This window comes from Phascolarctos cinereus, unplaced genomic scaffold (assembly GCF_003287225.1).
Source record: "Phascolarctos cinereus isolate Bilbo 61053 unplaced genomic scaffold, phaCin_HiC Scaffold_2;HRSCAF=192, whole genome shotgun sequence".
NCBI classification, from domain to species: domain Eukaryota; kingdom Metazoa; phylum Chordata; class Mammalia; order Diprotodontia; family Phascolarctidae; genus Phascolarctos; species Phascolarctos cinereus.
In genome coordinates this window covers 42,150,360-42,167,284 of record NW_027555625.1, presented here as the reverse complement: position 1 = coordinate 42,167,284, position 16,925 = coordinate 42,150,360, and the positions used below count along the sequence as shown (strand labels likewise).

The window sequence follows — 16,925 nt, the reverse complement described above, 5'->3', positions numbered from 1 at the left end:
GAGAGCTGATGTCAGGCTGCAGCTACCGCACCAGGCCACCCCGGCAGAAAACAGGCCAGGGCAGTGTCTTCCCCGGGGGCCGATGCGGGGCTTGTAGGCCAACAGATGACACCCAAGGGCCCGGCCCCCCTCCTGGCACCACAGGGAAGTGACAATGAGGCCACCAGCCAGAGTCACTGCATCCCCCATCCCCCTGCCTGCTCCCTGGCCCGCAGGGTCTGGGGGCTCAGGAGGTAGAACCACGCAGCCCAGCCGACTCATTCTACAGACAACCCAGACAGCACCAGACTCTTGACCAAGGTCCCACAGCCAGATCCCCTATCTCCACATCCAGTGTTCTTGCCATTGTTTCCTATTCCATAGAGGAAGAAACGGGGGCTGAGAGCGCACACCAGACCCAGGCGTCCAGGGAAGGTGCGCCGGGCCTGGGGCTCGGGGTAGCAGAGCAGAGATTGAATGCCCTGGGCACTGAGTCACTACGGGTCGTCTGCCCAGGAGGCCTTCTTACTCACAAACCAAGGCTGTTCTACCATGCTGCTGGGGGTCCCAGCCTTTGAGAGGACAAAGTTAGGAGCAAGGGTCCCAGGCTACAGCCCTGGAGCACCCGGCGGAACTTACCAAGGAGGAAGCTCCACGCACCCTTTCCCAATACTGCCCGTGGGGTAATGCTAAGAGGGCACATTTCTGCAGGGCTCGAAGGTTTCCAAAGTGCTTTCCCCCAACCACCCTGTCTGAAGGGGAATACAGAGGCCAGGTGTCCCAGAACCCTCATTTTACAGATGAGGAAGTCCAGGCTCAGAAAGGGCAGGGGATTCTACCAAAGTCACACAGCTCACAGGGGGCAGAATCAGGGCTTAAACCCAGACCCTCCAATCTGGAACCATGAGCACCGAGCATTCATGGGAGGGCAGGGAAGGGGCGATTTGCAAAGGTTTTGTGAAGCTTCCTGGTCACATAGAAGAGGAATGAAGGAGACCAGATCCTATGTAGCATCATCAATCAGGTCCTCAGCACCCTCCATCTCTTCTCCCGGTCCCTTCACCTCCATAGCTGCTGCCGTCTCACCCTCCTCCCCAGGCTCTTACAAAGACTTAACCTCTGCCTCTAGCCTCCAAAAGACACAAATGTTAGCTGTTCTCTTTCCACTCTTCCAAGTCACCTCTCTTGATACCAGACTGGTTCTGTAGGGCTAGTCTAGTCCCCGGGGCATCTCGTCTAGACTACCTCCAAGGAGCTGCCTGAGGTTGGAACACTACTGTCCCCCAAGGGAGCAGGGTTGCATCAGGGCACTAAGGGTAGGGAGGAGAGCCAGAGGAAAGCTGGCCCCATTTAGAAGGAAGCCTGTCTCAATGACCTTGGCTGGCTCTGTCATGTTCTTTCTTTGCCCCTCAGTTTCTCAGCCAAGTACTTCCTGCCTCCTCTTTCCTGCCCAAGATGGCAGCGCAGGATGGGGCCACGGCCCTCTTCTGACTCAGAGCAGAAGGACCGAATCTCAGAGTTAGACCTCCACCAGAGGTCATCTGGACGTCTTGGGCATGGTGTCCTTTAGGTCTCAAAGCATTAGGGACCTGCCTCTGTCCTCTCACAGACACCGGGGGCTCCAGCCAGGCCACAGCCCCGAGGAGAGCGGGGGGAGAAGTCACCGTCTTAACCACAGTGACCAGGATGAGGACTCTGGGCTCCCCCAGCCTCCCCTCTTCACTCACGCCCCTCACCATCCCTGACATTTGGCTTGAAGTGCACACCTGAACTCGGATGGAGAAAATATTTCTTTATGCCACACAACTAGTCTCCTTTGCAATCCTGCACATTTTACTTTACGCCTTGAAGAATGTGGTTCTACAAAAGGTCCCTGGGCTTCACCAGAGGGCCACCATGACACAAACAAGGTTGAGAGCTCCTGAAGGAGAGGAAGAAAGAGGACAATGGAGTGGACCATGGCAAACTGGCGGAGCAGAAAGCCCCGAGTTCAAATCCCACCCTGTTCCTTGGTGTGTGACCTTATGCAAATCACTTCTCATCTATCAAATGAAGGGGTTGGGCCTGATGACCTCTGGTCTTGTTCAGCTCCAAATCTAGGCTCCTGTGATGACTCAACTGGGCTGGCTTGTTCTGGTCACAGCATCTCAGAGCTGGAAGGGAGCTCCTGGCTGCTCCGTCCAGCCACCTTGTATCTGCCTGGGAGCTCCCTCTGACTCTCCCTGACAAGTGGTTAGACAGCCTCGCCTCGGAGGCCCCACTGTGGCTACTTAGCTGCGGCCTGGCCAGGGCCCTGGATACTCGGGGGCAGAGCGCTCTCCCTTTGCCAGGAGTGGGGACAGCTCGGCAGCCGTCAGGCAAATGGAAACAATCACAGCCCTGCTGCCACAGCTGCCCACACAGGCTCCGGCTGTTCCCATTGGCTCCTGGTGATGTCAGAACCCTGCCTCGGTCCCCGGTGACTGCCTGTCCTCTTCCTGGCGGGCAAATGATTCTGTTGTGTCCTGTTAGGCACTGCAACTGTGGTGGGTGTGACATGTTCCCCGCCAGGCTCTTTGACAGCCCCAGCCTGGCTATGGGGGAGGAGGGAGGGATGGCTGAGGGCCCTCCCCTTGCCTTCCCAACTGGCCCAGTCTCTCCTCTCCTCTCCTCTGGCTCTTGACCTTGAGATGTGTCCTAGCCTTCCAAGCTCCATCAGTCATTCTACCTCTCTGAGTGAGCATCTTGGAGGACAGACACATTGCATGCTCTTCACACCCCCAAGGGATGAGGAAGAGGTGGGAGAAGACATGTGTGGTTTACTGAGCCAGGCCAACCGGGCCTAAGGGGGACAGATGGGAGGAGAAGTGAGGTCAGAGCCATTGCCATTAATAATGCAAGCCAACCTCACCCAGCTGCAGACAGGGAGGGAGCATCTCTGCGGCACAGACATCTGTCCCTTGAGGCAGCCAATGTCTCCCCTACAGGCTGGCTGCAAAGGGCTGCTGAGGCCTGGGCAGGGAGTGGTAGAACTCTTCTACCCCAAGGACAGCCACAGGGGCACAAACACCCCCCACCATGATGTACCCACAGAATGCAGCCAGGCCTAGTGCATGCCACCCCGTGGAATTCTAGCCTTTCCACCCAGGGCTGAGGGGGTTCCATGTCCTTCTCTGTCCTTGGCCTCTGTTTCTGCTTTCTGCAGGCCCCAAGTCCTGGAAAAGGGGCACAGAGCCCTTGCTGCTGGCCCGGGAACAAGAGGGGTGGTGGTAGAGACCCAGCCTGGTGCCCTTCACACACACACACACACACACACACACACACACACACACACACACACCCCAGAAAGCTGTTTTCCACATCACCTTACAGGGATACACCAGCCACAATTTGCCAGTCATCTACCCTGGGCTGCCAGCAGGCATGTCGGCAAGACCCACTGTCCGTGCCAGTGCACCATGCCCTATGGTTTCACCTTCAGACAATGCACACGGAAGGGTGGATGCACCCCCAACCCCCTCCCCACCGCAGGAGCAGCTTCTTGCAGCAAAGCAGGCTGCCGGCTTCCCTGTCCACTGCGGTGCTGGAGGGGTGGGGGAAGACAGACTCGAGGGCAGAGTAACATGCAAAGAATTCAAGAGGAGAGAAAAGTGGCTGCATCTCCCCACCCCACCCCCCACGCTGCACCATCTATTCAGTGCCTTGTGCCCTGAGAGACAAATTACATGCAGCCGTAGAGACAAACAGGCAGACTTCTCTGTCTCCTCTCTGTCTCGTCTGTCTGTCTGCCTCTCGCACCAACACAGCACAGACACACAGCCTGAGGTTTTCTCTGGCGATGCTTCCTCCGCCCCTGCTCTCCAACTCTCTTCTCCTGGGGTTGATTGCACCAAGCATCCTGCCCTCCCACCCGATGCCACGGTTGATCGGCACGTCTCTGGCTCAGCCCGCTCTGCTGGGTAGAGAGTGCCTGTCCATCCCCGAGACCCCAGTCAGCTCCCCGGGCCGTGGGACACAGCTGGTGTTGGCCGCCAGCTGCCTCAGCCCCCTCCCCCACCTGCGGGGGTTTGCTCAGCTCTGGGTGCGCGGCCGGCCGAGGTACCTACCCCATCCCAACACTCCGGCATCTTGAAGAGTCTATGCCGGGCCGGTCCCTCGGGAGGACCGAGAAGAGATGATGCTAAACGCCTTAGTCACCGGCAGCCCCAGCAGGAGTGCCCGGCTCAGACGGAGCGGATTGGCAGCAGCGCAGTACAGAGTTGTCCTCTCTGCGTGTGATTTATACACCAGCTCGGCCCCCGACTTAACCCCTCCCCCTTCTCTGCCGGGGGGGGGGAGGGGGGAGGGGAGGGATGCAGTCACTTGCTGAGATGGAGGCCCAGAGCTCCCTGATTGGCTGCTGGGGGAATTATTCACACTCCCATTGGCTCAAACCATCCCCTTTCCCTGGTCTTTTTTTTTCCTCCTTTCGTTAAAAAAACCAAAAAAAAAAATCGTTACTGATGTTTTCTTCCTCCTCCATATTCCTTCCTCCCACAACACATATGAACAAACTCACCGTACCTGGGGCTTCGACGCAGATGGACATGCATGTGCTCACTGCCTCTCTATTCACCAGAACACATATGTATCACACACACAAAGCAGTGCACGCAAGCCACGGCACACAGAGGAACTCTCACCAGAGCCAGCCCGGTGACCACAGAGCAGCAGAGGCCCACCCGGACCACGGCTGCTTTCCCCAGCTGCCTCCCTACCGTGCCCATACCAGCCTCCCCAGAAACTGGAACATTCCGCCGGCCCAAAGAGACAGGCTTCCCTGTACCCCAAAGGCCAGCCCGGAATCACTAGGGGTTTTTCCCCCACTTTAATTGAACAAATGTTTACTGAGAGCAGACTACACAGAAGGAACTCTGTGATAAAGCGAGGGCACAAAGGTGAGCCGAGATATAGCCCCTGCCTGCAGGGAGCCTCCCTCCTAGGAGAGAGAGGACACATGCATCAGAACGATGAGACAGATCGCGGGAGAGGGTCCAACAGAGAGAAAGAAGGAAAAAGAGCCAGGACGGCTTCTGGAGAGAGAGGGAGGGTTTCAAGCCTCGTGGAGCCTGATGCTGCAGTGAGTGGAGGGACCGCGGAAAGGTTTGCCACAGCCCAATCTCGGCTCCCACTTGGGTGGGGGCAGGATCGGGAGTTTTCCCGAGTCTCTCAGAAACCGGCACAGAGATGGGGCAGAGAATGCCCTTCCCCGGTTCTAATGGCCACGTGCTGGGCAAGGCTGGCGTGGCCCCCAGCCCTGGGCCTGGCCATCCCTGTCGTTCCAAAAGAAAGTCTTCTACCGGCCAAGACAACTGGTCACCTGGAAACCTCCCTCTGTCCCAGTGCCGGCACAAAGGGGGTGAAGGAGGCTGAGATTCAAGAGGGATCTGGCCATTCCAAGAACGGGCCGGGAGAGAAGAAAACTACTGCCCTTTCTCCTTTGCCTTTTTGAAAGATCAGGGAGAGGAAACCTGGAATCAGGGGGAGGAACTTTCAGCTAGAATAGGGTCATCCCCTGAAGGCTCACAGGAGGAAAGGGGAAGATCAAGGAAGACTTCCTGGAAAAAAGGGCCTTGGAGAGGATGGATTTCAAGGGGAAGGATGTGGGGACCACACCCTGTGTGACCTTGGGCCTCAGCTTCCTCATCTATAAAATGGGAGAGGAGTTAGACTGGCCTCTGACGTTCCTTTTAGCTTTAGACTTCCAAACTCATTTTCCAGGTAACTGGACTTTCCCTGGGAAGGCAGCAAGCCTGGGAACCCAGCTCACAACGTGGCTATGAGCAAATCCCTCTTGTTCTCTGTGCTTCTGTTTCCTTCCTTGCTCCAGCCACACTGTATGCATCTTGTATGTACATAGTTATCCGAATGCTATCTCCCCTATTAGAACGTGAGGTTGTTCTAGGCAGGGACGGTCCTTTTACTTATCTCCAGCCCTTAGAACGGTGCACATAGTAGGCACTTATGAGAAGCTTGTTGACTTGAAAAATAGGGCGCTGGACAAGATTTGGGGTTCTCTACCTGGAGGCCATGAACTTCTTTTTGAAAAATATTTTGATAAAATATTTCAACAGAATTGGCTTCCTTTCTACTCCCCTGCATTTAAAAATGTGATTCTGAGCAGAAGCAGCCCATGGGCTTCACCAGTCAAAGGGATCTGTGACCCAGACAAGGTCAAGGACCCCTAGACTGGGCGCTTTCCAGCTCTGCTAGGATGGCTGGTGCGGTCCATCTCTGATTCTTGTTTTTACCCTCCTTTCTCTCCTATCAGGAGGCAGGGGTCTGGGGGGGGAGGGTGTGAGGAGCCCCAAAGAAGCCTTGCTAATTGCTTAAGAGCATTAAGTATGATTCCTAGACACCCAAGGACTAGGTGAGGCGATGCCAAAGCATGAGAGGGATGCGATATGTGCAGGGGAGAGAGGGAAGGGATATGTGCGATATGTGCAGGCTGGAGAGGCAGAGATGCTGAGTGAGGGAGGGGGGAGGGAGAGGCCAGAGCCCTGGAGAGGCGCTGCCCTCCCCTCCACCTGACTGCTCTGCAGCATTGGCTGCCAGGTTCTCATCTGTGCTGGCCCAAGGAGTCGCCTCCTCCCGTCCCGGGCTGCAGACAAGCTCCGTGATAGCCTTCTACCCAGTGTGTCTGCTGACGTCTGGATGGCTCCGCAGGCAGGGAATGCAGATCTTGCAGCCGCCAGCCGCCCGGGATGCAGTTCAGAGGCGCCTGCAGCTCCTGGCTTACCCCCATTTCAGAAGGGCAGGATGTTAAGCAGGGGCAGATTGGTGGGGATCAGAGGCTGCCTGCTCAACTTTGGGGTGAATCCGGACCCTTTCCTGTCTCCTGCTTTTCTACAGAGCTAAGAAGGGTTGGCACACAGGCAGGTGCCAGGCGGAAGGAAGAACTGCAGGGTCCAGGTAGTGCCCCCCCCCCTTCCTTGCTGACTTATCTTCTCCTCCTCCTGCTCCTTCCTGCCTGAAGCCTGAAGGGCTCAGGAGACCGCCTCCTGGATGTGAGAGGTCAGGGCTTCCCCAAAGCCCAGCCTGCCCTGGGCACCCATGCCCGCCTGCCCAACACTTACAGAAAACTGCAACGCCTGCCCTACCCTCCAACCTAGATCTGAGGGCTGCCCGCAAGGACATGCTCCCCAGGACCAAGACTGGAAGTGTAGTAGAGCAGAAAGGAAACAACCCAAATTCAGGAGAGACCGCAGTTCTGACCCTGGCTCTGACAACTAGGCAAGTCACTTTCCCACTTCAGGCCTCATTTGCCTACTTGTAAAATGGGCACACTACAACGAAACTAAGCCACCTCACAGGGTCCTGGAAACAAGGGCTGTTGCTAGCATCTGCTGCCGGGGAACCGGCCCAGCCTGAATTCTAGATGTCCACCTCCACTCATCCAGGGCAACCAGAGGGGATTCCATGGAGCGAGCCGCACGCAGACGCTAAGCTGCATGTGGTCATAACAGCTAGGATTGCCTTGGTCTAGACCGTGGGGAAAGTTCATGGTGGGGATCCCCTTCTGGCAGAGAAGGGAAAGGAGCAAGCATTTATTAAGCACCTGCTGTGTGCCAGGCACCGTGCTAAGTGCTTTACAAACAGTATCTGATCTTCACAGCTGAGGATGAAGTGACTCGCCCAGGGTCATGCAGCCAGGAAGGAGCTGAGGTTGGAGTTATCCTTTCTCCTTGGCTCTGGCTGTGGAGTTGGCTCTCATCCTTGCCACTGCTTCCTTTGAGGTCATGTTAGCACTGTGAGTCAGAAATCTGAAGAGCTAACTGCGAGGCAAAGCATTTGGGAAGGCCCTGATTTGGAGCCCGAGGACCTGGGTTTGAATCTCCCCTGGGCGTCTCACTACCTGCATGACCCTGGGCAGGCTGTGTCTCTATTCTGGGCCTCAGTTGCTTGCTCTGGAAGATAAATGGGTTGGACTGGCCAACCTTTAAGGTCGCTGACAACTCTGGTTCCTGGGGTCTTACTGACCACACACAGAGCGTGCACCGCTTCCCTTGGCACTGGGAGCGTGACATTAAGGGTCTTTCTCTCTCTCTCTCTCTGTCTCTCTCTCTCACACACACACACACACACACACACACACACACACACACACACACACTCTCACTATTCTGTTCCCTGCTCCTCTAAACAGCCATCAGCACGGAGCCAGCCAGGGGGATAAATACTGTCTTCCCATTTCCCGCCCCCTCCCTGCCACTGCCAAATACAGGCAAGAGCTGCTAGGTCTTAGCTTAGCTGGCACAGCATACAGAAAGCTAGACTCAGAAGACCTGAGTTCAAATCCAGCCACTGTGTGACCCTGGGTCAGTCACTTCTGCCTCAGTTTCCTCATCTGTAAAGTAGGGATAATAATAGCACCTCTCTCCCGAGGTTGGATGAGCCCTAAAGTGACCCTAACTCACCAGATTCCTCTGGGACCAAGGTGACCACCTTCCGGGCACAGGGTTGGCCTTCCCAATTTATCCTGTCTATGCCTTGTTTGTACAGAGTTGTTAGCAGTTTGTCTCCTTGGGGAAACGGTAAGCCCTTGAGGGCAGGGTCTGTCTTTTCCCTTTCTCCGTATCCCTGGTGCTTAGCACAGTGCCTGGCACACAACAGGCCCTTCATAAATGGGTGGTGACTGACTGACCAGAGGGTGGCCCCAGGCCGCAAGTACATCTCTGGGGCAGTGTAAGCATGACCCCTGTACTCTCAATTCCAGGTTAATTTCCTCCCAGTCCCCGGATTCTCACAACCGTGGTGGTTTTGGGTTTGTAGGTGTAAATGTTCAATTGATGCTAAAATCTCAATGCTCATCCGACTCCAGTGTCAAAACACTGACTGGAGAGATCTTGCTTTCGGGTCAGCAGGCCAGGATCGCACATGACCACACTCCAGGGTTGGAAGGGAGCTTAGAGATTGTCCTATCTGGTCCCCTCAAGCTGGAAGAGCTGGGAGCAAGCATCCTTAGAGATCATGTTCATGGAGGTTTTTGCTCTTGTTCAGTCATTTTTCAGTGATGTCTGACTCTTCATGACCCCATCTGAGGTTTTCTTGGCAAAGATACTAGAGCAGTTTGCTATTTCCTTCTCCAGCTCATTTTATCGATGAGGAAACTGAGGCAAACAGGGGTTAAGTGATTTTTGCTCAGGGTCACACAGCTAGAAGTATCTGGGTCACATTTGAACTCGGGTCTTCCTGACCCCAAGCTACATCTACTGCACCACCTAGCTGCCTCTTTACTGGGGTACAGATGAGGAAATAGAGGCTCAGAGTGACTTGTCCACTATCACGTAGACAGTAAGTAGGATTGGAACCTGCATCTTGGGACTCCAAATGTGGAGGCCTTTGCCATTATGAAATCCTACCTTCATTTAAAAGATGGAGAAACTGAGGCCCAGAAGGAAGTAACCTCCCCATGATCACCTAGGTGTAGGCAGACTCAGAATTAGAAGCCCAGACCCCTGGTCTCCAGGCCAGTGGTTTTCTGCCACATATCATGAGGATGTCCCCCAGGGGCCCAGAGCCCTACAGGGCAGTGCTCGAGATTTTTCAGAGAATGTGGCCACCAGCCAGGGGAAGGGAGATGGGACGGATGATGCTCCAGCATCCCTCTTTAATTCCTAGCTTTAGGGTCTGGCAGTTTGGTGCTTCTGCTCCCCAAGTCCCTGGGTCTCCATCATTTGGTTTCAGAACCACATCTGAAAAGAAGAAAAGAAAGGGTGGCAAGTCCTTAAAGCTACGTGAGCAATACCAGTTATTGGCATCCAGGTCCCCCTGGAGACCCTCATCTCGGGATCAAAGGTTCCCAATCTAGAGGAGGCAGGAGCCGACCACAGGGGGGAAGCCCAGCACAGAAGGACAGGCTCTTCCTGCCGGGCTGCTATGTAATCTGTGAGCAGTTCTGTGACTCAAGGCCTCTACGATGGTGGAAGGAGCCCGTGGTTGCCGAGTGTTTCCTGGGGGAGGTAAAGGGCTGGCCAGCTCTACCCTTTCTGCACCAGCTCCTCTGAAGGTTGTGGTCATCCACACACTCTGCTTTGTTTCCCCTTTTCTGAAATGGACCATGGTGATGGGCCAAAGGCACTAAACAGCTCAGAGGGCAGAATGGATTAATTGCTGAGTCTTCATTTTCTACCTTTGGCCAGGAGTTATTAGTACAAAGCATGGTCAGAGATGCATAAGAAGGCTCAGAATCAGCCCACTGCCTGGCTGACGTCGCTGGGTAGAGCTGAGGAGCCACTCAGGCTTGAGGGAGGGAGCCCAGGACACCACTGTCATGCCACGCCGACATGACTCACCTTGCCAGAGCCCACTGGTCCCCTGGGCCCCTCTGGCTGCAGGGTCACCTGTCCCCAACACTTCTCAGGGTCAGAGCTGCGTCCTCGTGCTTGTCCTGGGGCGTTCCGTAGGGCTGCCGACTCCCATCCTCCTCCTACACTGCCCCAGGCCTGGGGCCTCGGATCCCAGACGCTAGAACAGGACTGGGTAGGTGTCACCCATCCTTCCTGAGGATCGGGAGTCCATGCTTTGGTAGAACAGGCAGCACAGCCTCTAGCTTTTAGTGGCTGCAGGGGCAGAAATCCAACTACCATCTCTATCTCCTGGACTATTTTTCAGAAGCCTGCTTTTGGTGTGTGTGTGTGTCTCCCCCAGGTTGGAAAAAAGAGCCTTAGATTTGGAGTCAAAAGACGGAGAACTGACTCCTAACTCTGCTCCTTAGACAAGTACTCAAAGCCCTCCAGGCCTCAGTCTTCCCATCTGGAGTCCCTTCCAGCTCATGAATCTATGATTGGTTTTCACACAGTAGATTCAACCTAGTGCTAGAAGGAGGGCCTCCCCCCTCCAGTTCCCCAACCAGTGATGGTCACCAGACTGCTGAGTCACAAGAAAGTGCCAGAAACCCTTCTCACCTCCAAGATGGCAGCTGATGAACCCACCAGTTAAGCTTCAAGCATCCCAGGATGAATTGCTGCACTCATTCCAACCATCTACCTTAGAAATCTATAGCAGTGAACTGGAGGGTGCTTAATCCTTAAACATTTTGGACCTCTCAGGTCCTTGGAACCACCTCTCAGAAGCAACGTTTGCTCCCCCTTGTCTCTGGGGAAAAAAAGGTCCCCGTGGCCTGGGTAATCAGCTACTCTTATATCTCCCCCAAAGTTTCCTTTTGTGTTTTTCAGGACAGATTGAATTCTACAGGGAGGAACATTAAAATACTCACCATGAGTTACTTTCTGACTTTCCTTTAGACCACCCGGAAGACTTTCAGGAGCCCCAGACCCACTGCTTTAGAAAATACCATTCTTACACTCCCAAGTCTCATGAAACCACAGGGGCTTCTCCGGTCCACGTTGAGCTCACACTAAGAACTTTTCTCATCCTGCTCTGGTATTTGGAGAAGACACGTGTCTAGGGCATATGGGGAAGGAGGCCATCAGGAACGATGGGGTTGAAAGTGCTGAGCTGGCAGGAAGGATCTTTCTCCAAATGCTTAAGTAATACATCTTATTAGTCAGAATGTTCATGCCAGGTTGGGCTCAGAGCCAGCTCCTTTCAAACGCCCGAGCCCTGTAGGCAGGAGGTCCAGGTGGGCTGTGCTTGGGAACTGGTGGAAATCAGCAGTGTTTGCATTAAATGCGTCCTTCATGGGCCTGAGTGTCCAAGCTGGAGGCGGTGGGAGGGAGGTCAGAGTTTGCTACTCACTTTTCTGAATGCGAGCTCCCTGAGGACTTTCTCTCCTTTGTACTGGTATCTCCCAGCACCCAACCCAGCGCCTGGCACACAGTACGCACTTAATCAATGCTTGCTACATGACGATCACTGATTCTTCACTAACCTAACCTTCTTCAGAAGCCACTGTCTTCCTTTCCTTTGTACCAAGGACATACTCTCTTAGCATATACCCAAACAGTCTCTCACGTGCCTTAAATACAGACAACATCAACGCTCTCCTTCAGGTGCTACTTAGCATAGACAAAACAAATCAGAGCATCTGTACCAGCTCTTCCTGATATGTAGCCAAGCTCCTTCCCAACCCTGCCACTGCCCACCCCATTCTCTTGTTGCTGGCACTGACCTTTTAACATTACCTAATTTCCAATTTCTCCTTTGGTTATAATAGCATTTATACGTCAGCTTAAGGTTTGTAAAGCACAGTACACATAGTATCTCATTTGATCCCAATAGCAACCCTGGGAGGTAAGTGCTAGTCTTATCCCCATTTTCTAAATGAGGTTAAATGACTTCCCCAAGGTCTCACAGCTAGTAAGGGTCTGAGGCAGGATTCAGAGTTAGGACCTTCTGACTCCTGGTCCAACCTTCTACCTCCTAACAGAGCAGCCCTCCCCCTCACTGTACCTACGTAGTTCAGTCCCTTTCCTTTCATTCCCACATCCCTATTTGTGACATTTATATAGACATGTCTAGGCTTGTCTTTAAAGTTTGCAAAACCTCTTGCAAATATTATCTCACCTTGCCAGAGCCCACTGGTCCCCTGGGCCCCTCTGGCTGCATCCTCCTGCCAACCCGGGAAGTGGGTGCTGTTATTTTCCCCGGTTTACATATGAGGAACAGTGGTTAAGTGACTCGCCCAAGGTCACAGAGCTGGGAAGTGTCTGAGACTTGCTGGTGACGCCCTGTGGTCAATCTGTGTGTGTTTAGAATGGGCTGAAAAGATCAGCACAAGGGGAGGTGGGGGGCTAGCTATGGGGCAGAAGATCTGACATGGAGTCCCACTTACTTGTTTGGTCATCCTGGGCAAGTCACTCCTTATCTGGGCCTCAGTTTCCTGATCTGTAAACTAAGGGGTCCCTGGTTCTAGCAGTCTGTGGATCTGCACCCCTTGCCATCCTTGACATACCACGAGCACACGACGTGGTTTGTAAGCTTTTAAGCCACGGAACCTTGAGACAGCTTGTCACCTAGGTTACGGGGCTCATCAGTTCTCCAGGAGCACAGATGCCTGACAGTACCTACTCCCCTGGGGACCACGCCCCTGCCGTACCCCAGCATCCAAATCCCTGGGACAAGCTCCGCACCAAATCAAGGACTTGCAGGTCTGGCCTGGGTGTGTGAAATCACACCAGTGCTGATCCACAAAGCTGGGAAGAAAATGTCAAGGTATACGGCTCCCTCCTCCCCCTCCCCTTTCCCATATCCAAATCTGGGTTTGCTTAACCCTTTGGAGTGGTAGTATTTTGGTATTTCTCTCCCCTTGGCATCCCTCAGGTGGAGGAGCCCAGGATGAGCCTCACCCTGATTTAAGGACTCCTTTGTCAGCTTGGGTCAGAGTATCCTGACCTGAGAGCCCTTCATGCCCACTGTAGGCAGGGTCACTGAATGGGAGGACGTGCTAGGAAGGCTGCAGGTCTCCTTTGTGGACAGGGGCTGGACAGAAGACCAGAGCAAACATTCAGAGGCCCAGAGATGGACCATGGGCATGCCCCTGACTGGAGGTCGTCCCTCTCCAGTGGAGAACAGGACTGGGGAAGAGGGCAGAATCGTATTTTGAAAGAGGCAGAAAAACCCCCGAACCTTTTCAGGGTTAGCAGATAATCTGTCATCAAACTAAGGAGGCCAGGGTTGCCAAGACAACAGCTGCCATAGAAACAGCAGCTATTTCTGAAAGTCAGCCTGGTTTTCATTGGTAGAAAGCGCTGATTCAGATGACAGCAGGGCTCCCCCACCTCTCGGTGAGCCGTCCCTCTCCCCTCTGCCGGAGGCATCCACAGCCCTCTCTCCTCACCTCCTCCTGCCCTTCCCTGTCTGAGAAAGACAGGGTCTAGCAACCCAACCAGGGCATCCTTCCACACTCCTCCTGCAGAGGAGAGGACCAGAGGGGCTGAGCTGCCTCCCAGTCTGGGCAGCTCAGATCAGAGTCTGCCACCTGGGCCTCTACCCACCCCCCACCCCTCCATCCCCAAGCCTACAGTGGGCAGGGTAGTCAGGAAGGCCATAGCCCTTCTTTGTGGACAGAGCCCATCCCTTCCCCTCCTCTTAACATTCCCAGGCCTTGCTTAAGGACCAACCTCGGCAAGCCGGGATGTGAGAGATGTCAAGAAATGCCCCCCTCTGGATGGCCCTACCTTCCAGTCCGTGTCCACAGCTGAGAGGAAGGCATCAGAGTTCTCCTGGAGAGATAACAAATAGAAGAATAGGATGTGAAGGTTCATGCTGACCTGGGTCACCCAAAAAGGGGGAGAGTCCCTTCCGCTAAGCTTGGGGTAATGCTTGGTGACACAGTAGAGAAAACCCGAGTTCAAATCCTGAAATGTGCCCCCAGGCAAGTCCCTTAACCTTTGTAAGCCTCAGTTTCCTCATCTATAAAATGGGGATATTGGCATCCACCTCACTTCATGTGAGTTAACCCATATTAAGCTCTCGGCAAACCTTAAAGCGCTATATTAATGCTATCTATAGGAACCTATCTTTTTGGCTCAAATGGGGCTGATTCCATCCCTTTTTCCAGGTTGAGTGCCCAGGCAAACTAACTTGGAGGGCTCCTTCCTGGTGCCTTCTGGTGACCATGGGGCCCTCACAGAATGTGGGAATTGAAGTTAGGAAGACTTGAGTTCAAATCCAGACTTGCTAGCTGTGCAATTTTGAGAAACGTATGTTTGCCTCAATTTCCTCATCCATGAAATAGGGATAATAATAGCACTTTCCTCCCAGGGTCGTTGTGAGGCTTACATGAGGTAATATACATTTGGCGCCATATCAATGCTAGCTATCATTATTATTATCGATGGTATCCATCCTTCCTTCCCTTCCTCAGTTTCCCCTCTAGAAGTAGATTGTCAACCCTGGGACGAGGTTGGGGAGGAGAGAGGTCAATATTTAGCGTACACACCCGGTAAGTCACCTCAGAAAAAAATGTTTCTTGGCTTGATTTGAGAGGGAAGGGAGAATAGAGAATCATTAGGAGGGAGGACTAGAGCAAGCCCCAACCCTAAGTTGGAGCTGACTCCAGGGGAGAGGCATCTGCCATGGGGTTGGGGGCAGGAAGACACTGTGTGAGCTCCCAAGAGCCAATGCGACAACAGAGGCAGAGCTCTCTGTAAACCTTGATGGGTACATGACTCCAGACATCCTAGAAGAACCTTCATTCTGGCCTTGGGGGCCTGCATTGGGATGTGCTCCAGGCTGGAACCAGACTCCCTGAAAAACTATGTATGTTGTGCAAAGGATTCAGCACCTGGGACAGTGGAAACCTTGGAGAGGGAAGCAGGCAAGGGGCACAGGTCAAAAGTGGGCAAGGAGCTCCAGGACCTAAGGGTCGGGCTGGGCTGAGCTTGGCCAGTGACTCACCATCAGGGCTGGGGATGGGAGAGCACTGCAGCCAGACCCAGATCAGGAGGGGGACAGAGATGGCGACTCCTCTGGGATCCCCAGTAATAGGGAGCCGAGGGACCAGCACAGAGCTGCTTCTGTTAGTGTCCTTCCCAGCTGAGAGGGATGGCTAACACCTAGATGAGAGAATCAGGTGGGGGGGGCGGGTGACGTCCTGCTGGAGCATAGGGGAACCTAATGAGGAACTTTAGGAGGGAGAGATGTGAAGGCTGGCGTATGGGTACAAAAACAAAATCGCTTTTCACCAGAATGGTACAGGGGAGGCAGGGTCTGAAAAGGGCTAGGGGCTTTAGTGAATGCGTGTCAGGCCATGCTAAGACTGGCAGAGCTTCCAGGAGAGGTGGGTGAGAACGCCACTGTCATCTGCTCTCATCAGACCCCACTGTGCTCATTTTGAGGGGCCCCGGTTTAAGAAGGACGCTGCTGGGCTGGAGGGAGTCCAGAGGAGGTACAACAGGTCTGCGAGAGGCCTGAGTGCTTGTCACCTGAGGACAGGCTGAAGGAAGGGGGCATGCTTATCCTACAGAAGACTTGAGGGTGTGGGGGGGCATAGTAGCTGTTTTCTAATCATCTGTGGAACAGGGATCAGTCTTGCCCTGACCTAGGCCAGAGCAATGGGTAGACGTTGGGCTTGAGGAGACACTTCCTAAGCATCTGAGCAGGCCCAAAATGGAATGGGCTGCCTAGAGCGGTGGTGGGGTCCCTCTCCTTGGAGATCCCTCAGGCAGAGAGGCTGGAGGAGCACTTGTCAGGGATGCTACTATTTTTAGCATTTACATGGCATTCTAAGGTCTGCAAAACATTTTACAACGATTTCATTCGATCCTCACAACCAGCCTGGGAGGTAGGTGCTTTTATTATACCCATTTTACAGATGAGGAAACTGAGGCTGAGAGAGGTTGAGGGACTTGTCCAGGGTCACGCAGCTAGGAAGCATTGGAGGCTGAATTTGAACTCAAGTCTTCTTGATTCCAAGTCCAGTGCTTTATCTCCTGATTCCGTGCCTTGGCAATGACTGTGCCCATGCCTGTAATGCTCTCCAATCTCACCTACTCCTTTTGGCTTCCCTGGCTCACTTTTTTTTTTTTTAGGCAATTAGGGTTAAGTGACTTGCCCAGGATCACACAGCTAGTAAGTGTCAAGTGTTAGGTCTGAGACTGGACTTGAACTCAGGTCGTCTTGACTTCAGGGCCAGTGTTCTATCCACTGCGCAAGAGAGAATACTGATTATAGAGATTACTGAGTGAGAGAATGGCTTCTCCTTTTCTTTTCTTTTTTTTTGGTGAGGCAATTGGGGTTAAGTGACTTGCCCAAAGCCACACAGCTAGTGAGCATTATGTGTCTGAGGCCACATTTGAACTCAGGTCCTCCCTGGCTGACTCTGAGACTCGGCCCAAAGCCCACCTGGCGCAGCTCTCCCTGCCCCCCCCCGCTGGTGTTTTCCCTTCTGAGATTATCTTGTCTATGTATGTACCTAGTTCTTTACACACCATCTCTGCCATCAAAGTGTGAGGGCAGGGGCTATTTTCACATTTTCTTTGTATATCTAGCACTTTGAACATAGTAAGTGCTTCATATATGCT

At 53.7% G+C, this 16,925-nt stretch overlaps 1 protein-coding gene across 8 annotated transcripts in view; it reads right to left on the bottom strand.

Moving 5' to 3' along the window:
* NDRG4 (NDRG family member 4) overlaps window positions 1–16,925 on the bottom strand; it is a 72,161-nt gene that overhangs the window by 18,055 nt on the left and 37,181 nt on the right. For 4 of the 8 annotated variants that reach the window (XM_020963622.2, XM_020963619.2, XM_078149341.1 and 1 more), the window contains one exon: window positions 14,022–14,123. In XM_020963622.2, the coding sequence (XP_020819281.1) occupies window positions 14,022–14,123 (102 nt within the window). Of the gene's footprint in view, window positions 1–4,064; window positions 4,244–14,021; window positions 14,124–16,925 lie in introns of those variants that run through there. The other 4 variants (XM_020963620.2, XM_020963621.2, XM_020963624.2 and 1 more) reach the window with 3 other exon arrangements.